This window comes from Apteryx mantelli, chromosome 23 (genome assembly GCF_036417845.1).
Source record: "Apteryx mantelli isolate bAptMan1 chromosome 23, bAptMan1.hap1, whole genome shotgun sequence".
Taxonomy (NCBI): domain Eukaryota; kingdom Metazoa; phylum Chordata; class Aves; order Apterygiformes; family Apterygidae; genus Apteryx; species Apteryx mantelli.
Window position 1 is genome coordinate 1,757,341 of NC_090000.1, and position 21,229 is coordinate 1,778,569.

The 21,229-nt window shown below is 65.2% G+C and overlaps 1 protein-coding gene across 1 annotated transcript; it reads right to left on the bottom strand.

The window, feature by feature from the left end:
- Positions 1-4,407: 4,407 nt before the first annotated feature.
- On the bottom strand, positions 4,408-20,090 carry LOC106491539 (FXYD domain-containing ion transport regulator 6-like). The gene is made up of 11 exons (XM_067310008.1): positions 19,983-20,090; positions 10,645-10,707; positions 10,332-10,370; positions 10,123-10,197; positions 9,947-9,983; positions 9,640-9,689; positions 5,972-6,010; positions 5,705-5,779; positions 4,995-5,031; positions 4,805-4,835; positions 4,408-4,598 (listed from the first exon to the last, which is right to left on the bottom strand). The coding sequence occupies exons 2-10, from the start codon at positions 10,700-10,702 to the stop codon at positions 4,811-4,813; spliced, it is 435 nt and encodes a 144-aa protein (XP_067166109.1). The 5' UTR covers positions 10,703-10,707; positions 19,983-20,090; the 3' UTR covers positions 4,408-4,598; positions 4,805-4,810.
- Positions 20,091-21,229: the final 1,139 nt, after the last annotated feature.

Below are 21,229 nucleotides of genomic sequence, written 5' to 3' on the forward strand. Positions count from 1 at the left end.
CGGCACACCACCCAGCCCAGCGCCCTCGCCTGCCCTCCCAGGCAACCCCCCCCCCCCCCCGAAAGCAGGCGCTAAACGACGCGGCTACTCACCGGCTGCCACCCGGGTCCATAGCGTGCTTCCCACACGGCAGCCGCCTCCGCCTCGCAGCACCTCTCGGCTGGCAGGGACAGCCTGCTGTGACCCCTTGCTGCTGCCACCAGCACGTCCTGGGGTGGGGGGGACGAGTCCTGGGCCTTGCCCCGCAGCCCCCTGCCCACACAGAGCCCCACTGCCCAGACCTACCCGTAACCCCCAGCGAGAAACCAGTCCCCTCCAGACGGGGGACTAAAGAGCCTTTGGGGCTGATTGCCCTCCAGGTTTCACCTGGGCTAATTGCCCTCCGGGTTTCACCTGGGCTAATTACCCCCTGGGCTCACCTGGGCTAATTGCAGAGCCACACCTGCGTTAAAGGGCCAGGCCCTCCTGGCAGGGCTCAGCCCCCTGTAGCCGCGTGTGTCCCTGTCCCCCTGTGCCCTCTCCATCCTGGGAACAGGGCCGGGGTCTCCAGCCTGAGCACACCCCCAAAGCAGCGCTGTGGGGTTGCTTCTCGGGGCTGTGCATTGCCCCAGGTGCCTCGCGGCCCGCTCCGTGCCTCGGTTTCCCCAGCCTGGTGCACTGGGTGGGAGGACACCCACCACAGGGGCTCGCGTGGGGGCAGAGCTCTCGGCCGCACAGACGTGTGCAGGGCAACGGGATATCCCCGTGCCCGGGGGTAACACTGCATTTCCACCCCGGGAGCCCGGAGCAGCCCCGGCTGGACCAGGGCAGGCGCTCCGCGATCTCGCAGCCGCTCTGCCAGCTCTCCGCTTCTGGCCCAGCGAAGACTCTTTCTAGGAAAGAAGCTTGTTTTTTGCTTCCCCCTAGTGTTGCAGCATTAAAGCAAGGCACTGATAAGCGCGGATTCGATTATTCCCAGTGCTGTGGTGCTGGGAGCCCTGAAGCCTCCCCGAGCCCCTTCCCCAGGCCTTTGCCCAGAGCCCAGGAGGTCCCATCCGTGGGAGGCAAGTGGCGGTCGCTGCCCTCGCCACCTCCGGCGTGAGTCTGGAGTCACCAGCAAAGTTTGGGCAGGGCCAACGCATGGCCCTGAGCCCTAAAAGGCACAAACTGGATCCGCAAGGACCCTTCTGGGCTTCCCAGCTTCCACCCTCCAAGAGAGCCAGCCTGCGGAGTGAGCCCGTGCACAGCGCTTCTGCCGGCCCCGCTGCATCCATCTTACATGTGATCAGTTATTTTGCAATAACTGCTGCTTTAGCACACATGCGACACGGAATTGAGGGCCGAATATTATTTACTTCAGTCAGGAGGAAAACCAAAATGGTGCGGCACTGCTGCTTCGGCAGACACGTCGCTGCTGATGGATGCGCTGCCTTTTCAGGAGCAGAACGAAGGGAGACCGAGGCGAACGCCTGGCTCCCCGCCAGCGCAGCCCCGTCTCTCCCCGTCGCCACACGTGCCTCTTTGGCTCCATTAGTCACCATTTGCTGCTCTCGTTTTCGCTAACCAGGACACATTTTGCATTCATGTTTCCTTGGGGGCCAAACGTGTCCCTGGCCCTTGCAGAGATGGTGGAGCAGCGCTGGCTGGCCCGGCGCGCTCCGGGCTGCGTGTGACGAGCTGCCGGCGTCCCTGGCACATCTGGGCACGCATTAAGCACAAAAGCTGGCTAAGCCCTGTGCGGCCAGAGCCCTTCTCCCCCGTACGCGTCTGCTCGGAGGCTGCTGAAGCAGGAATAGCCAGCACCAAGGGGAAGCCGTTCAGAGCTGGATGTCTTCCCAGAGGAAAAGGACGCTCCAGTTGTCCACTGTATTATTTACCCAATCCCCTTTTTGTCACAGAAAAGATCTACTTTGAGCAGATTAATGGCTCAAGGGAGTGTGAGAGAAATCCTCCAAGATTGCCTGGTTCAGGGTAGAAGACCAAAGCCTCTACCACGAGGCTGCTGGCTGACCCGGCACGTGTGCCCTCTGCCCGTGCGGCCGCGGGCGAGCGCCGGGGGCGGCAGCCCGGCCAGCAGGCCCCCTCCATGTGCAGGAGAGCCGGCCCATGGTCCGGCACCAGGCTCTGCAGCGAGCTGCGCCCCAGGCACTGGTGAGCCTGCAGGTGCTGGCGGCAGGTCCTGCTCCACCGCCGCCAATGCCAGCGTTCCCCGCCCATGGCACAGGCTCGGAGCCCCTGCCGGGGCGCGAGGGCTGCGTGTGTGCGCACATGCGCGCCCGCGAGCAGCGCAGAATAATGCTATTAATGCCATCTGGTGCCCAGACAGAGATCCCCCCGCACGGCGAGCCAGCCGCAGCTATTTGCTCCCCTTAATCTCTTTGCTCCGCACTGCGGGGACCCTGCGTGCAGGGCTGTCCCCGTCCCAGGCAGAGGGCCGGTGCCAGGGGACGCGGGCCCTGATGGGCACGGCTGCGCCCCGAGCCCCAGCAGAGCAGGGCGCTGGGGAGAGGGAGCCCTGCGCCTCGGCGACACGAGACCTGGCTGAGGACCGGCGCGGATGGGGTTCGTTGCACGTGCCGGATCCCTCCCAGCTGCTGTGCCCTGTAGCTCCTTCTTTACGGAGGTGCAACTGCACCGCACTCCTCGCCAGCGAGCGCAGCGCGGGCTGGGAGCTGCAGCGGGGAACGGGAAGCCCTTCGGCTCCTCTGTGCCGTCAAGTGGGAGCTTTTCTACCGCCGCCAAAGGATTCTGGTTCCCGTTTGAGCCGTGCAAAGCTGTAATGAGTCTTTATTAATGGGTCAGTGTCATTCAAAATTATATTTCAAAATAATCTCCTTACTGTGTTAAATAAGCACCTCAGATTATACAAATTGCGTGGATTTTGTCTAATAACCTTCCCACAGCTAATCCTGTTTCCCCGTCAGTGTCTGACCTCCATCGCAGGCGGAGGCAGGCAGGTGAGCCCGTGCCCCGCTGCCGGATGCACGGCACGGGGGGGTTTCCGCAGCGCACACGTCCGAGCCCACGCAGGGCTCTGCGTCCAGCAGGGGCTTCAAAAAATTAGCACAGGTCTTGAGTTCAGAAAAAAGCCTTTCTCGCGCTTGCGCTGCGAGGTGAACCCGCTTCCCCTCGGAGGCCCCGGGAAGGGCGGAGGGGATCACCCGCACCTCCCGCCGGCGCCGCTGGGCCCGCCGCGCCGTGCCAAGGCTCTCCCAGCGCAAGATGGCAGCAACAGCCTGTCCTCGGCGCAGCCCTCACCTCAGCCAGCCCTTCGGCTCTCGCGGGGCACGGGGCGGACGGTGAAGCTGCCCTGGGCTCCTGCCCGGTTTGCTCAGAAAGACCGCTTTTCCGCTTTGACCCCCGGAGAGCCGCCAGCCCACGCAGGACTAGGGGCAGAGCGCTGAAAAGCAAAGGTGCATGCTCAGCTCCCAGCCGGGAGACCCGGCACCTGCAGCCCAAGCCGGTCCCCTTGCAAACAGCCTGCCGGTGCCGCGCTCGATCGGCCCGGCGCCGGGCAGCATGCGGGGCCGCGGGGCTGGAGGCGCGTGGCCGGACAGAGCTGCCGTGGCCCCATCCCTGCTGGGGTACCCGCAGACCGGCCGGTGCTGGGGGGCGGCCGAGCGAGGGGCAGGCGGCTCAAGCTAGGACTGAGCGCGGGTTGAGCTGCTTGTGTGACTTCTCGCTTCCGTGCTTGTCTAAGGCTTGTTAAGGAATCGGCAGCACGCTTTGAGCTGCAAGGCTGGCAGGGGAATGGTGCAACCGCGCTGCGGCTTGCACCGCTTTGGAGGGGCAGCACCCAGGGCCGGCGCGGCCGTCGTTGCGGGAGCTCGTCACTAGATGTCTGTGTCGGCCCGAGTCGCCCCGCGCACAAAGGCGCTCCCGAGTGAACGTCCCTCATCACTCGCTGCTCAACTGCAGCAGAGTTTTTTTTTAAAAGAGGGTTTTTTTTGTCTGTATCCAAAGATGAGAGAGGCTGTGAAACCAGAGGGCTGGATGCAAAATTCCAAAAGCTTGGAAAAATGCCTGCCCGGGAAGGACGCCCAGCTCACGCGCTCCAGCAAGTGAGCGGGACGAACAGCCCCTGCGTTTGGCAGCACCCACCGTGGGGTAGGGACAGGCAGCACGCGTGCGCACCCGACGCCCTGTGCAGCCTCCGCCTGCACAGAGGGTGCCTGGGCAGCACTGCAAAGCCCTTGTGTGCCTGCAGCCCGCCTGCGCGCCAGCCGAGAGGGGCATTTCTTCGCAGGCGCCGGGGTGGCCTCCGAGAGCGGGGATGGGCGGCCACCCTGCAACGCGGGTGCGTGTGGAGGGGCAGTGGGAACCTTTCCCGGAGCTCTGTTTGAAGATGTTTGTAGGGCAGAAAAGTCGCTGGTGCTGGGCCAGGAGAGTGGGTGACTCAAATGCCTCGGGCACAAAGTTTAACCTCTCTCAGCTGGAACTTTATTAGCCCAGAAACACAGGCTGGAGGTAACAGAGGGGAAAGCACGCGGGCGATCCGCATGCTGGCCTTGCCCGGGGTGAGCAGGGTGATGGATCCACTGGAGCGGGGCAGGGGGTGGCTCTCGGCAAGGACTTTGCTGCTTTGGATGAAGCTCTCCCTCTGCACCGCCGCGGGAGCTCTGAAACCGGACAGACGCCGGGGTTATGCAGCGGAGGGGCCGGCGTGTCCCACGGCGCTGGGCACCACCTCCTCCCTTCCCCAGACAGCCCCCATGTGGCCCCTTCCTTGAAGCACGGACATGTCCCTGGGCTCCGAGCACTGCTGCCGGCACAGGCGCACCCGGAGGAGCCCGGCTGCCGGCCCCGTGCTCCCTCCTCCACCCACCTGCAGCTACAGGTCTTCCTCGTCTCCTTGTCTGCGGACCAAAAAACAAGGAGAGCCATGTTAGGGCAGGCAACGCGGCCGAGAGGAGCGGGAGCGAGAGCGAGAGCGAGAGCCGGCCCCCAGCCCTCTCCGTGGGCAGGAGCAGGGCGGCTGGGGAGCCGGGGCTGCCCTAAGGCCGGGCGATACCCACCTCCTCTTCTTCTTGCCTCCGCAGTGGAACCGCTGGCCTGGGGGCAAGAGGAGCACCTGAGGCCGCCCGCACCTTCCCCCCGCCGTGCCCCGCGCCCCGCGGATCCCCCCCGCCGCAGGGCTGAGCCCTCCGCGCGCGCGGCAGCTCTCCAAAGCGTCGCGGACCTTCCCCTTGAGGCGGGGGCGCCAGCCTGCCCCCGGAGCGCTCTCCCGCTGCCGCCGTTCTCCCGAAGCTGCCCCCGCAGCCGCAAACGCGGGCAGTTTCCGTGCCTTGCTCCCTCGCGCTGCCGGTAGCCTCTCCGTGCCCTGCCGTACGGCTGCAGCCCGCGCTGCCCCGCGGAGCGACCGTGCTGCTCCGCAGGGGCTCTGCATGCCCGGCGCCCTGCCTTTCTGGAGCCACGGAGCTCCACGGGCTCCGGCAAAGCTGGCTTCTCGCTCTGGAAATGTCAGTTTTCTCTGCTATTTTTAATTAGTGACCTTCCCCCTGAGGCCTTGACGCTGGCAGGGAAACACTAAATATTGACGTGGTCTCCTTCCCAACCGCTCCGTGCTGGGAGCCTGCCTGGGCGGGAGCTTCCAGGCGGCTCCTGCTGGGGCCAGTGCTCATGCCGGCGCCTGGCCCAAAGTGGGCGGCAGGCGATCCGGGAGAAGGGGCCATGTGCAGGGAAGCGAAGAGCTGCGGAGAGCGCCCAGCCCGCCCAGGCCACTTACTGAGGATGACGAGGAGCCCGATGACGAAAGCCACGACGGCGAAGATCAGCCCCCCGTTGCGGATGGTGTCATAGTCTGGGGGAGAGGGAGACCGTGCAGGTTTCGGCAAGGCGAGCGGGGCTCAGCCGGGAGAGCCGAGCCCGCGAGTGCAGATGTTGGGCTGGTCCCGCGGGAGCCGCGGCACGAGGACCCACTGGTGCCGCTCCGCCGGCGCCGGGACCTACCAGAGCCCCGCAGCCCTCGGGGCCACGCGACGTGTGCACTTACCGTAGGTGAACCTGTCCAGGCCCTGCTCGGGCACTTGCTCTGGAAAAGAGGACAAAACCCGGTGAGGGCCAGCGCCTGGGCGCCAGGCTCGTGGTGGGCACAGGGAGACCAGGTGGGAAAGACCAGGAAAGAGGACTGCAAGGAAGCGTGCACCGATCTCCTTAAGGTCTAGCTGAGCGAGTAAAGGATTCCCAAATTCCTGGGTTTTGCCCCAGCAAGTTTAAAGCTCACTCTGCATTTCCAGCGTGCGGGGGAGCCTCTCCCCCTCCGGGCGAAGCTGCCCGCAGCGACCCGCCTCCGCCGTTTGCAGGAGCCGGGCACTGTCTGCTCAGGCTGCGGGTCGGCAGCGCGGCCGTCACGGATACCTGGGAACGGCACTGCATACACGGCGCGGCGCGCAGGCAGGGGCAGAGGCTCGGGTGTCGCAGGAGCACAAACCAGCCCTGAGGCTGATGCCCCTCGCCGCGGCGCATCCCAGCAGCTCCCTGCGGGCTGGCAGTCTCATCCCGTCCGGGGGCGGCATGCTGCTGCTCGAGTCACCTTACCTGAGCGCACGTCCCTCCGCGTCCCGCGAGAGCCGAGCCCCCTCCTTGCACCGCGGGGCATCGGCAGGGGCGCCCAAGCCTGCCCCCTCCTCGTGCCCGCTATTCCCATGGGAACACCTTCCCGCGGGGGCCCGGCGGCCGGGCCGAGGAGGGTGCTGCGTCCCCGGCCGGGGGCGCTTTCGGGGCCCAGCTGGCCCCGCTCCCCGCAGCGTCCTTACCGTCACCCATCGTGCCAGCGCGCCGTCCGTCGCTCTGCGAGCGGGCGCCCCCGGCAGAGCACGTTAATTGGGAGGCAAACCTCATTAAACATTAACGGCCGCGGTGTAATGTTTATCGCGGTCACACGGGGAGGCCGGGGGCTGCCGCCTGCCTTGGCGAGGGAGGCGCTGCGGGAGGGGGCTGCCGGCAGGGCTGGGGCGGGCGGCACGGGGCAGGGCAAGGGCCTCGGTGCCGGGGAGCGCGGCGCCCCAGCCTGCCGCGGCTCGGCTCCAGCGCCGCGTTAGTGCCCGCCGCGCAGAGGCTCGTGAGAGGCGGAGGAACAAGGGGGCTCTGTGCCCGCGTCCCTCGGGGCCGGTGCGGAGACGGGCCCGCTGCCCACGCGCTCCCCTCGCGCCCAGGCGGCTATTGTTAAAGCTGCTGCCAGCCGCGGAGCCGACGTGGGCAGGGCCCCGCCGGCGGCACAGAGCCCCGGCTGCGCCCTCGCCGGCCCCCCGGCGCCGCTCGCGGGGCTGCTGCAGCCTGCTGCCGGAGGCGGCGTGCTCGGGGGGGGCCGCGCGGCGCGGGTCTGCCGGCCCCCGCTCCCTGGCTTTCCCGGGCGGCCCCGGCCCCTTCCCCTCGGAGACCCGCAGCCCCCCATGGACTGCGCAGCCAGACACCGCTAGAAACGATATTTTATTCCCGTTGCCCGCTCAGACCACGACACGGAGCACACCGTCCCGCACCACAGCAGCACACCTGCCTAGTTAAAAGGAAAGACAACAGCTCGGGTTTATTTTACAAGAGGCAAGGTTTTGCCATTTCTGGACACCACACGGTTTTCTTTGTTTCGTGTTAACACTGACGGCACACTACGGACACCACGGTCACTCCAACACCGACGGCGGGACAGGCACACAGCTACACGCAGGGGCTGGGCGGCGAGGGGCTGCCTGGCCCCAGCCTGCGCCCGCCCCGGCGCAGGAGGCGGCGGGCGCTCTGCTGCGGCGGGGGCAAGGAGGGACCGGGGGCGCCCCGCACAGACGGGACCGAGCGGGAGGCGAGAAAGCCGAACCCCCTCCCGAAACCTCCCCGGAGGGTCTGAACCCCTTCGCGGGCCTCGGGCTGTATCGCTCGGCCCCGCGCGGGGAGGAGGGGGCAGCCGCCCCGGGGCTGGCGGCACGCCGGCAACAAGGCTGCGGGGCCGGACCACCGGGGCAGCGCTGCCGCTGCGCCGCTGCCCTTCCCCACCGCAGGCGAGCACGGAGGGGGCCCGCGCGCCGCTTCCTGCCTCCGCTTAGCCCTCGGGGGCTGAGCGGCCTTAACCTCCCCGCTCTCGCGGGCGCGCGGCGCGGAGCTGCCTCGTGCTGGTTGGCGGGGCTGCCGCCGCAGCCGCCCACCTTCGCAGTGTCGCCGTGCCGGCGATCTCACAGGCTTCTCCGCCACCAGGCGTTTTTGCACGTTCCAAACAGCATCCCACGCTGACGGCTTGCTTTTAGCCAGGGACACAAACGGGGTGTGCCGAGAGCGCGCGGAAGGGGCTGCGCTTGGAGGCCCTAGCCCAGCACGGAGGAAAGGCAAGCCGTGGGATTTCCCCGCCGACTGCGGCCGCCCCCGGGCTAGCGCTGGGTGGGTGCAGGAGGATTATTGCTGAAACGGTGACAGGCAGCGGGGCTCCGGGGCCAGGCCTGGCGCCGGCTCCCTTCCCGTCCTTGCACGCCGTGCTGCAGCTACAGCGCGCGGCCCGAAACACGGCTGCAGCGGGCACAGCTGGCACGGCCCACGCCAAGCCGGGGGCGACTGCAAGGCATGCAGCACCATGCACGCACACGGCGCTTTGCAAGCACCGCGGGGGCAGGCTGCTGCTGCCCCGAGGACCACGCGGCAGCTCGGCCCCTTAACGGAGCCTCGGCAGGCGCCTATTGGGGGGACGCGGCCGATCGCAGCCGGGCGAGGGGAGCTGAAGGGGAAGGGCTGCCCGGCAGCGCCGTGCCCCAGGACGGCGGCCGCGGGAGAGCCCCGAGGGCACCGCCTGTCGCTCGCGCACAGCCCGTCACACTCACAGCACGAGATAGGTGAGGAGGAGAGAGTCACTATTACAACATCAGCAACAACTAGCCCTAGAGGTAATGGTCATCTTACACTAACATCACACGTTACTGGAGGCAGAGAGGGCGGTGAGTGGAGTTGAGTCAGGTGGTAAACAGAGAAGTGGTGTTGAAGTACAGAGGGGAACACAGACACAGCATCTTTGCATCTCCTCGGAGGGGCCTGTTGCTGCGGTTTCAGCTTCCTTGCAGGCCACTGGTATCGGCAGTCCAAGCATCCGTCCTTGGGTCTCCGGGTCTGCGTGGGGAAAGGGCTGCGAGTCAGGCTGGGCGCAGGAGCAGCGCCCCGTCCCTCGCCGGGGCCACCAGCTGCCAGGCAAGGGCATCGGAGCACTAACAGCCGGAGGAAAGGAAATGCAAAGCAAGGCCAGATGCAGCCAGATGTTTCCTTCGGCCAGCTGTGCTGCCTGGGTTTGCAGAGCCCAGGAGGGCCAGGGCCTCTCCGTGGTGTGCATTTCCCTGCCAGCACCGAGCCCTGCACCCCGCCGCCACGCAGAGCGGCCCCGGCCATGCAGGCTGCTCCCCGTGGGGCCCCGCCGGGGCTCCTGCCCCCCAGCCCCCCTGCCCGCCCTCCCCAGGCTCTGGTGGCCGTGACGGCGCAAGCCCGCGCGCGCCGGCCCACACCGGTCTGCAGCAGCCCCACCACTCACCGCGCGGCTGGTGCTCAGTTCTCGGCTTTCTGCGCTCCCGTTGCTGCAAGGGGAAAGGCAGAGCGGTTGCAGGGCTCGCCGCCCGCCCGGCCCCGTGCTCGCTGGGCAGCCGGGAGCCCCGCGAGGGCAGGGCAGCACTCGCACGCCGCGGGCGGGCGGGCAGACCTTACCGTTGGAGGTGATCAAGTTCTCAGCCTGAGCCTCCTCGTCCCCTGGAGCCCTGCAAGAGGAGGCGCACGGTGAGAGCGGCTGGGCCGCGCGCCCCGGCCCCGCCACGGCTCCCCCGGGAGGGTGCACCGCCGCTTCTCCGCCCGGGAGCTCTGCGGCACGCGCGTCCCTCTGCTTCAGGGGCCGGGCACCCAAGAGGGATGCTCACGCCTATTCCGCCCGCGGGAAGGTTCATCCGTGGGAGGGATCCCGGGAGGAGCCGGGCGCTGGCCAGAGAGACCCTCCAGGGGAGATGTTCCCCACACTCACCTGGGCTTCTGGTTAAAACTGCACCTGCACCTCCGGCCTGCAAGAGGAGGGAGAAACCGTGAGCGTGGCCAAAGCGGGAATGAGCCGTAGCCCTCCCTGCCCATGGCCACCGGCGGGAGCGGGCTCACCACCCCGGCCCGACCCCGTGCCCAGCGCCCAGCCAGCCCCCGACTCACTGAGTATAAGGAGAATGCCGACGGTGAACAGGATCACAGCGAACACCAGCCCCCCGATCCTCAGGCTCTGGTAGTCTGGGGGGAGAGGACACGGAGGCTCGTTTCTGCCCGGCCGCGGGGAAGGGGGGAGCGCCTTTTGCTCCCTGCTGCACGCTCATGCATGTGCCCCCGGCTCACGCGTCCCCACGCGCACCCACGGCAATGCTCACCATAGTTAAAGGGATCTTTCTCCTTCTCCTGGGTGGCCGCTGGAAAAGAGGAGACAAGCTGGCATGAGCCGGGCACAGCGGGACCGCACAGGGCTGAGCGTGCCCCCCAGTTTCCCAGCAGAGCCCTGCCGCTGGCAGCAGCCAGGGCACAGCTCTCCCTGCTGTCCCACTGCCTCCCATTGCCCCGGGGGTCCCGCTGCCCCCTGCCCCACTCCAGCTCCCTCTGACCAGGCAGGGAACCAGCCTCGGCGGCCCCAGAAGCCTTTCGCTGTGCCCCTTCCTCCTCCTCGGCGCGGGAAGCGTGGGCACGTACCGTCCGCCAGAGCCGCCGGCACCAGCAGGGAGCACAGGAAGATCAGCACCGCTTCCATGGCCGCTGCGGAGAGGGGAGAAGCGGGGTTCAGCGCCGGGTGAGGGGCGGCAGGAGGAGGACAGGGCACCAGCCCCGGCTGCGCGGGGCGGCACAGCCCTGGCACCCCTGGGCAGGAGAAGGAGCCCGGCCAGGACCGGCTGAGCCATCCCGGGCCCCGGCACGGGCGGGCAGAGCACCAGGCACCCGGGGCTGCGGCAGGGAGACCTGGGGCCGCAGCTGGGCCCCGGCGGGTCCGGGACACGGCAGCTCTGCGGGGCGAAGGAGGTGCCAGGAGGGGTCTGAGCACGCAGATGCAAGGCCTCAGGCCAGTCTCTTGGTTGCACCACGCACTGTGGGACCCGCACATGGGCCGTGATCTCGCCATGAAGGTCAGTACTGTGTCCTTCACCCACAGCATGCTTTAATTCCTTCCAATTAACATAGCAATTACATTCCTTTACCAAGCGCCTCTGGCCCTGGCCCTGGCCCTGGCTGGATGGTACCGCAACGCCTGCTCTGTCTCACGGGGCTGCAGCGGTGCCTCCAGCTCCTGTGGGTGCTGGTGCAGCGAGGCCACAGCCGCACTTGCTCACCCTGGGCCCACCGCGCTCACCTGCAGCAGCAAGGAGAGACCGTGAATAGTGCTCGGCTCCATGTCACAGCCGAGCAAGTGCCTGAGCATTGATACGCTGTGGCAAGGGTCCGCTGTCATCTGCACATGAGGTGCAGAGCCCCCGCTCGCAGCAGCGCGGCCGGGTGCCGACCGCAGCGTGCCCAGCCCCTCGGGCAACTCGTCCTAATGGCACAGATGCACCATTGGGACCCATTGGGACAACCCCGCTGATGCACTCATTGGGATGACCCCATTGGGATGCACCCATTGGGATGTACCTACTGGGATGTACCTATTGGGATGACGCCACTGGGACGACCCCATGGAGGTGCCCGTTGGGATGACGACCGTGCTGCTGTGCTGCAGGGCCAGCCGGCACCGGTCACCACTGCCCTGCACAGGGAGGGGCCCTGGCAGCGTGCGCGTTACCCATTAACTCGCGCCGAGCCCAGCAAGGCTGGCACGAGCGTCCTTTCATCTCCTCCGGCGGGCACGCGCGCAGGCCGGGAGCGGCAGCTCTCCTCCCCTGCCGTCGGGCACAGAGACACTCCGGCTGCCCCTTCGCGGTGGCCGGCCAGCAGGCGCGTGCGGAAGGACCCCTCTCCGCAGGAGGAGAGGGCTTCACAGCGGTGCCGCCGGCGCCTCCCGCGAGGGCAGAGGTAGGTGCGTGCTGCCCACCTGACGGCCTGCAGCGCACTCGCCCGTGCACAGGGAGGGCTCTGCCCGTGTATCTGTTTTGCTGCTGCCAGGCAGTTGCTGAGTGCACCGACCGCACGGATTTACTGCTCTTTTGTTTCTCAGAGACAAGCCTGGGAGTCGGGGGGCACCCAGGCCCACTCAGCGGGTGCAAAGCGGGAAGAGAAGTGCCCCAGGCAGCGCCGGCCCAGGTGGGGGCAGCCGGGGGGCTCAGCGGGGTTTGGGGAAAGGTCCCCACCGGCGAGCCTTCGCCATGCATGCCCAACCGCTGCAGCCCGGCTCGGCTGGCACGGGGCTCCCCGAGCCAAGCAGGGTGCAGCCCTGCGCGGAGCCGCGGGTGCCGGAGCAGAGCTCGCCGCAGCGCAGCACCCTGCTCCTCTGCGGCAGCGCCGAGCCCCACGGCAGGGCCCGTCCCGGGTGCGGGTGCCCGGCCAGCATCGCCCCCGGGGCCGCCAGCCGCGGGGTGCCGTGGCCATACGTGGTGCAGAGCGCAGCCCCGAGGAAGCGAGCAGGGGGTTCCTGGCAGCTCTGCACAGCCCTGAGAGCCAGCTCCGAGCGAGAGCGAGCTGCCGCCGCTGCTGCACTCGATCAGTGCAGATAAGAAAGGGGCCCGCGACGGAGCAGCAATTCAGTGAGCTGGCGGCTGCAGATCCCGGCGTTGAGCTATTCAGCCCCTCTGGAGCCTGGCCGGATTCAGACCGAATCTCTGTCCCAGGCTCAGAGCTCAGCTGCAGCCCAGCGCCCCGGGCCAGCTCCGGCAGTGCCCCTCCTCGGGGCCAGGGTGCCCACCTGCCCCGGCGCTCCCGCAGCCCCTCGTCCCTCGCAGCGAGGTGCTCAGGAGCAGCACGCACAGAGGGGGCTCAGCGGGGCCCCGGCCCGGCTGCTCGCTCCGCGGCCGGTCGCCAGCGCTACCTTCAGCACCAGCTCGCCCCCGGCAGCTGCGCTGGCTCCCGTCACTCGCTGTCACCACCGTCCCCACTCTGGAGGGACAGCCCGAGCTCTCGGGGGGCTGAAAGGGGATGCACCGAGGCTACCGCAAACCACTGAGCGTGCACAGAAAGCGCAGCCGGGCACGTCTGCCACGGGGCCGGGCTGAGGCGGGCAGACTCATGCAAAAGGGGAGCCTGGCTCCACGGGTTTCGTTTTCCGGAAGCCAGAGGCTGCCCCCTCGGCTGGCTCCTCGTGAGCACGGGGAGCAGCGGAGCAAAGAGGAAACCACGGAGAGAAAAGCAGAGGCGATGGAGGTATGGGTAACGCAATGGCACGGCTGCCGCCGGGGCGTGTGTTGGTTCAGAGGCCGCACGACGCTGCTAGGCAGCAAGTTATCCCCAGCAACAAGCTCTCCTCCAAGGGAAAAGTCATCGCTCCATCCACATAGCTGGGCTCACACTGGGCTTGCCTGGAGCACCGTGGTGATGCCAAGGGGGAGGAAGGTGCTGCCAAGCCCACGTGGCCTCCAGCCCTGTCCCACGGGCTTTGGCTCTCTGTGCTTTTGGCAGTACGAGTGTGTTGGGGGGAGCGGGGACAGGGGACACAGGCTGCTCCCAGGAGCCCATCCGGCAGCCTCGGGGCAGCTTGCTGTTCCCACGGGGCATGAACCCACCTCCAGCGCTGCTTGCGGAAGAAGCAGCCTCCAGCATCGCGCTTGGCCCGTGAGCGCAGGGAACGTGTTCCCAGCACCCCCTTTATTCATCATAACAAGTTGCATCCCATGATAATTCGTGTCCTTCCCTCCCCTTCCACGTCGTGTCATTTGGAAGTGAATGTGTTTTATCTGAACAGTGGAGGGTTTAATTTCCCGTCGCTGCAGCTGGCGCTGGCATTGTGGAGCGCGGGGCTGCGCTGCCAGGCCGCTGCGCACCGTGGCACTGTGCCGCCGGCTCCCTGCGCCCAGACCGGCCCCCTCGTTCGCCAAGGCACGTAATTCTGCTAATTACCAGGTTTTAGAAACATGTACAAAGAACCCAACAGCTGGTGATACAGTAACTTTTAGTTGCACATTTTCTTCTGTCCTTTATTTATTTACTGCCTATGTCGCCAGCTTAAAATCAGTGCCGTTACCCGAAATGGGTGTTGTATGTGCACATGTAGGTACGATATAGCACATGCCTCTGCTAGATGAATGGTATCAATCTAATCTTGTACGTCCATTAATGACAACTTTATTTGTTGAACAGATGATTCATCGGGGTTTTTTTCCACTGTTTGACTACTTTTGTAGCAGACAGCTGAATAATATCCCCTGAATTTGGGGAATTTGGTGTTACTCACCAGGCGACGGCCGCTGCCCCGTGCTGAGCCACCTCGTGCAGGGCAGCGCGGGCAGGCACCCCCAGCTCCCCCGCCGGCGCGCGGGCCGGGCTGCAGGACCTGGCTCGCCCGCGCCGTGCACGGCCTCAAGCGCTGCCTGAAGCACCTGCTTTCGCAGGATAACTCTTCCTGCACTCAGACCAGGACAGGTTTTAATTTGGCAGCTTCCAGCCGAGTCCGGGATCCTCCCTGTGCAAGCGGCTGAGGGGGCAGCCAGCGGGGCAGCCGGCACCGCACGCAGATGAACCACAACGGGTGGACCAGGACAGCGTTTCTCCTCCAGCACCCTGCACCTCCGGTCTCAGGCCAAGTCGCCCATTGGCCATGATCAGCCTACACATTTTCTATTTTGGGGCGCTTTCATTCACACCTGAGCTGCTGCTTTTCACCTTTCTCGGCACTGTGGAGGGAGAGAGAGAGCTGAGCGCTCCTGCTCCAGGCTCCCCATCCCGCAGGGCTGGGGTCAGAGATGCCGTGGGGGAGAACAGGTCAGTGCCTGCATCTCCGGCACCTATGGCAGGCAGCAGCCTGTTGGCCCTCCAGGCCCCCTGGGAAGCAACAAATGGCTCCAAATGGTTTTCCTGCACATTTTCCGATTGCTCTGCTCACTGTCCTGGTGCCACCTGCCCTCCAAGCTGGCTCTGTGCTCCCGTGTGCTCCAGGAGGCTCCCTGCTGATGCAGAAATGGCAAGGTGCCATGGCAGGGAGCCGGAGAGCTAGACAAATCCCAGCCAGAAACAAGACACACATTTCTGGTGGGGTCATTGCCCATTTGAGCGACTCGCTGCCCTGAGACAGATGCATCAAAGCTGCACAAACCTGCCACAGCAAAGCCTGAGCTCAGGGGAGCGCTCGCCAGCTCTCGGGTCCCGTTACACATCACGGCTGCATTTCCAGGCACGCACAGACCTTCCCCCCCAGCACGGGAGCTTTGGCAGAAGACAGGGCATGCATGGAGGTGCGCCGCAGAAAAGGCACCGAGGTGGGTGTGCACGCGGGCGCAGTGGCTCAGGCTCACAGCGAGCTCCTGCCTGGCCTCTCTGCAGCGGCCCGGGGACGGGAGCAGCGGCGGGAGCCAGCAGAGCCTCCAGCCACAGCAGCTCCTTGCGGCCCCTGGGGAAATATCACCAGCTCGCCCTCCCGCAGCCGGCCAGCGCCGGGGACCAGCCTGGGGCCGGGCTACTCGGAGAAGCTGCTTCCAGCCCCCTGCTCGGTTTTTGCTTTCTGAGGTTTAGTGCCAGCAGAGTTTAGCTTTTCCTCAGGACAAGCACACACCGCACATATGTTCTTTGTTTTTTCTGACTCGAGTCTTGAAATTTGCACACTGTTGCATGTTGAAACTCCTCTCCGCACAAGCTAACCATCAGGACTGGCAGTGTCCCTGCTAGAAAAACAAATGCAGCATGCTGGAGTGCAAATGAGCCCAGCTCTCCTCCAAGGAAGCATATGCTTTGCGAAGTGTTACAGGTTTGCTGGGTTGTGTTAAGCTGGCCCACCCACTTTTTGCGAAGCTGAAATAAAGTGAGAAGAGCAAACATTGCAAAAGGTTTGCCATTTTCCCTGCTTGCGCCTCCTGACAAAACGAAGCCGTTGCTCACTGCCCCCTATTCAGCAGCGTTGCCAGCTGCGCCTTTGCACAAAGACGGCAGAAAAACAGCAGCTGCACAGCGAGGGACGAGCTCCCTGCCCCCAGCGGCGGGTCCGCAGCGCCCTCCTCCCGGGCCCTGCACGCCCAAGAAGAAACTTCTCCATTTTCTCCCCGCCAGCGAGAGCGAGTTTGCAATCAGCCAGCGGAGCCAGAAGGCGCTCGCACAAAGCACGCTGAACGGGGAGCGCGGCGTGCTCTGCATGTGACCCGAAGCAAAACATGTTTTTTTCCTGTTAAAACAGCAAGACCGGCCGTGGTACAGCGAGAGGCAGAGACGCACAGGAAGCGGGGCAGCAGTGAGCAGCGCTCTCCCCTCTCCCCTTGGCCCGCTGACGAGCGAGTAAAGCGTGACACCCACTCACCAGTTTTAAATAAAATATTATTGTCCCCACTACCATCGCCATGGCAACGGAGCCGCGGGAATGCTGGGAACGGCGCGTGCTGGGGGGACCCCGCAACCCCGGCTCAGGGCCACCCTCAAGCTCTGCTCGGGGCAGGAGCAGCCGGAGCTGGGAGGCACCCGCACCCCGGAGCTGGCCGGGTAGCTGACCCCGCTGCGCCCGCTCCGAGCCCGCGGCCACCGCCTGCCTCCCCGGCAAGCACCTCCGAGATCCCTCTCCTCTCTCTTGACAATCCCTCCCCGCAGCTCTGCACGCCCTTAGGTTGGGGGGGGGGCGCGCACGGGATAGAGGGGGAGGGCAGGGGGGTTCGGGCAGACCGACCCGGTCCCTGCTGCTCGCTGACCAGCTCTCCGTGGCGGGGAAGGTCGTGCAGAACAAGGCGGGTCGCTTCGTAGTGTCCCGAATCCCGACCACCCTTTTCCTTTCCTTTGTTCTGCACAGCTCAGCCCTGTCGAGTCTCAGCCATCGCGGCACAGCGCTGCGCAGCCTCCTCCTCCCACAGGGTCCTCGGGGCATCTCCTGAAGATCAGACCTAGTTAAAATCTCCACTTTCTGTGCAAAGCCCCCAAGACCGTGACTGCACTGCTCAGTTGCCTGGAGCATTTAAGCGTGTGCACGTGTGAATGGACATTTCCAGCTAGGCGTAGACATGCTCTTCTGCCATTTCACGTCAGCATCAGTCGGGCTATTAATGTGCCTGTTGTTGTGCCTCTTGTTCCCAAACGAGGAAGAAGGAGAGATTTCCAGCCCTCATCATTCTAAAATGGACGGCACTTCCCAAATTTGGAGCTGATTCCAAGGCTGACCAGGCAGAAGGCACAAGACAGATTTTACTAAGATTAAATTGTCCCTTGCGGGTTTGGGGTATTTCCCTAATTGAGGGGGGATATTCAAAGGAAACCCAAGGCTTGCAGGAGCCCCGGGGACCCAGGCTCCAGCCTGGCTTCTGCTGAGCCGAACTCGCAGCCAGACACCACACGGGCCAGCCCCGAGCAGGTCGTCGCGCTCAGGAACATGCAATCGCACCGACTCACTGAACGCAGCCAGGACACGGCTCTGCACCCCGAGCTCCATGCTTTCCCGCAGCACAGCACTGCGCTCGTCTCCTGCAGGGTTTCTGCCAGCCCCAGGCAGTTGTGCCCTAACACAAGGAGGAGCGTTAGCCAAATCAGCACGGCGGTATCTGGCTCACCCACAGTCCTCAGCCCACCACGATGAGGCACGTTTCCCCAGATAAGAAGTGGCAGGCACAAACCAGCTCCGCTAGCCCTCTATTCGAGGTAAATCTCCAGCGCAATCATTGCTGAGCCGATGGCAGCCGAGGCGGGGACCTGGCAGCGCCTGCCTCGGGGAGGGCAGCGGTAACCCCTGCCTCGGCTCGGGGCAAGGCAAGAAACAACGCAGCCTCCTTGTAGGAAGCGCCAGCTCTGCCGCTCTTGGTCTCTCCTCATTTGTGCAACAGACAGTCAGGACCCGAAAGCCAAAATACTGCAAATGCACCTGCCTGAACTGCCAAATCCGCCTGCCACACCCAGCTCTCCCCTTCCGTGCTGCCAATCGCCCAAGCCCTGGGCTCAGCTCGCCGAGTGGGGTGCCGCCGGGTCTGCCAGCGCAGCACTCAGGCATCAACACAACGAGAACCAAACAGGTAAGTCAAAAGCAGAGAAAACGTTACCTGGCAGGTCCAGGCGGTGAGAGAAGTCCAAATCACCAGAAAGCACTGAAATAACAGCGTTATTTCAAGCCTCCGTGTCTCCTGCACTACTACAACACTTCCATAATCAGCAGAGCATCAACGAACAGACATTTGCTCCAGGGTGGTCTGCTCCGGTTTGCTTTGAACGTCGGCTCTAAGCACCACTGAACACAAGGCAAACAGAAGTGCCCCCCCGGCAGCCGTGCCTCCCACCGGCACGGCTGTGATTGCACACGCGGAGCAGCCCGCACGCCCACCCCGCAGGGCGGCTCCGCGCGCCCGCCGCACGCAGGGCTTTGTCCTCGCTCCGGCGAGGGGGCTGCGCGACCGCCGCTGCCGCCGCCGGCCGCCCCTCGGCAGCCTGCGAATGGGGAACCATCCCGGTGGCAAACGCAGGCGGATGGTGAAGTCGAAGGCTTCCAGCTTGTTTCACTGGGGAGTTATCCTCAATGCAGGAGCTGAAACTCCTGGCAAAATCATGACTCTCTGCGATGCTTTGCCCGAGCGGGTAAGCACCAAGGAACGAGGCAAGATTAAATACAAGTACGAAACACAGGAGGAAGACGCAGCCCGCCCTGCATCTCGCAGGTCCTAGGGGGTATTTCCCCGCAGGCCCAAGTGAAAGTTGTAACAGGTGGTCTGGCTTCGCAGCGTCTTAGCTACACTTTACACTGGCAGCTTTCTCTTGCACGTTCCTTATCCCTCCACTTCAAGCTGCCTCCGATCTCACTATGCTTCTGCCGGTGCCGGGGAAGGAACTCCCTGGAGTTATCCCCATTGCAACCCGGGAATGAAACCACTCGGTGGGACTACAAATCCTGCACGGAGACATGACTCATCAGCACCTCGGAGCACCACGGGCTTGTGAAAACAGTACAGGGCACCTCGGCAAGTCTTAATCCACATGCAGTGTTTCTTGAGGGGCGGCTCTTTCATGCTGCAAAGCTTATTCATATCCACACAAACCACCTGTCACTTCCCCTCCCACAGAAATATTCCTGCAAGATTTGAGTTCCTCCACATGGATTCAGATATCCATTTCTTCAGAAGCATTAATTATACACCCAGGGAGACATGCTCTTCCTCCACTCTCATATGCCTTTCCAGGAGAAAGTGCTTGATCGTTTATATACTGCCACGGTGTTACCAAAATATTTAGCAACAGAAGTTACAATTTTGCCAAATATTTTGATAGCGCAATTACCTCCCCTTTCTTTGAAATCGACACACACTGCAGCCTGGGGATCAGCCGGGGAGGCCGAGGCTCGCCTGAGCTCTACCCACAGCTCGCAGGTCTGTCCCTGGGCCGCCGCGGTGGTCTCCAGAGGGGAACCGCTGGGCAGTCGGAGCATCCTTTCCCCCCAGCACAGGGGCTCGTATCCAGGCAACGGCAGGAAGAGGGGAAACCATGGTACCCGGCGTTGCCATGGCAGCTGTCACTGCCGGGGATGCGGGCACCCCAAGAGCGGGGTGATGCCCCAGGGCACTGGACCCGCAGAGCCAGGGGCGAGGCTGCGCCCGAGCAGCCTCCCTGGCAGAGCTGGGCTCCAGCATCGTCAGGCCTCGCCACGCCCCAGCGGGACGGACCACCGGGGCCGGGTATCCTGGGACCAGGCACCCTGAGCATCCTGGAGGCAGGCACCCAAGAGCCGGGCACCCTGGGTTCAGGCATCCCGAGTATCCTGGAGCCGGACAGCCAAGAGCTGGGCACCCCGGGCACGGGCACCTGGGCATCCTGGAGCCGGGCACGCCGGTGCCCGACGCCCTGGCTATTCCCCGAGAGCCGGGCGCCGCGGGCATCCTGCAGCCGGGCTCCGCGGAGGCGCCGGATGCCCCCGAGGCGGCGCGGGGGTCCCGGGCCGGGTGCTGCCCCGCCGCGCCCGCGGAGCCGCCCCGCCGCGCCCTCCCCTCGCCGCCCGGCGCCGCCGGACCCACCTGAGCTCGCGGAGCCGGGCCGAGCCGAGGCGGGCCGAGGCGGGCCGGGCCGGGCCGGGGGGCGGCGGGAGCGGCGTGCGCGCGGAGCGGGGCTGCCGCACAAAGGGGCGCGGGAGGCGGCGGGAGGCGGCGGGAGGCGGCGCGGAGCGGGGCGGAGCGGGGCGGAGCGGTGCCGCCGCCGGGGGCCGCGCTGGGGCCGCCCGCGGGGGCCAGCGGAGCCGGAGCCGGAGCCGGAGCCGGAGGCAGCGGGGCGCTCCCAGCCCTGGCAGGAGGGGAAGAGCCGGCTCCCCCGCCCCGCTGCTCTAAGCGAACGTCCTGTCGCGGAGGTTTGCGGCGACCGCCCGGTTTACTCCCACTGCCCGGCTGGGCGTGCTCGGAGGAGCAAGAGCCGGGAGGGAGATGTGCGTTTGGTGCAGCCCGGTGCGGTCCCTGGGGGTTACGCCTGTGCCTGGCGAGCTGCTCGCGGGTCACCGCCGCAGCAGAAAGCGAAGCCTGGGCTGGGGCTGTGCCCTGAGCCCGGCAAGTCGATCCTGCGGGCTCTGGCCACGGCCTCTCCGGCAGGGGCCGGCTGGCCCTGCGTGTCTGCAGCAGGGCAGCGGTGACCCTGGGGCTTGCCAGAGCCCCGCTCGTCTGGAGATCTGTGCAAAGCACTGAGGCAAAGGGAAGAGAAATCTCTGGGTTGCCAAATCCCCAGGAAAGAGATGAGAAACGTGGAAGACTGTAATCAAGGTTTCCCGTAATTCCCTCTTAGGGCCTAATTTGCAGTGCTGTTAGTGAGAGAATTGGGTTCTGCTTCCTTCCCTGCCGCACACCTCCAGGAAAACGACGGGGCTAAAACTGCTCGGGGACATCTGTGCAAGCCCAGAGCCGCTCCCAGGCTGTGGCAGGGTGTCACATGGACGGCAGCAGAGCTCGAGACGAGGCCGTGGTGGAAGCTGAGTGACAGACGCTGCTGGGCACCGCTCCCTTTCTGGCCGGGCCAGCACACCCGTGTCTGCTCGGCTCCTGCTGCTGCCCTGGAGAGCCATTTCTTCATGAAAAACACCTCAGCAACACTGCCACCACTGAGATGTTTCATTCCCTAATCACTCAAATGCATCTTGGATGGAAATCGGCTTCACAGGCAATAATGGCATATTGTGCCATAATGGCATTGTACATTCATTTCCCAGTTTCCAGTAAAATAGAAAAAGAAAATAAACCAGCACTGGCGTTTCAAGGCAATTATTCAGACAAGTCGAGAGATA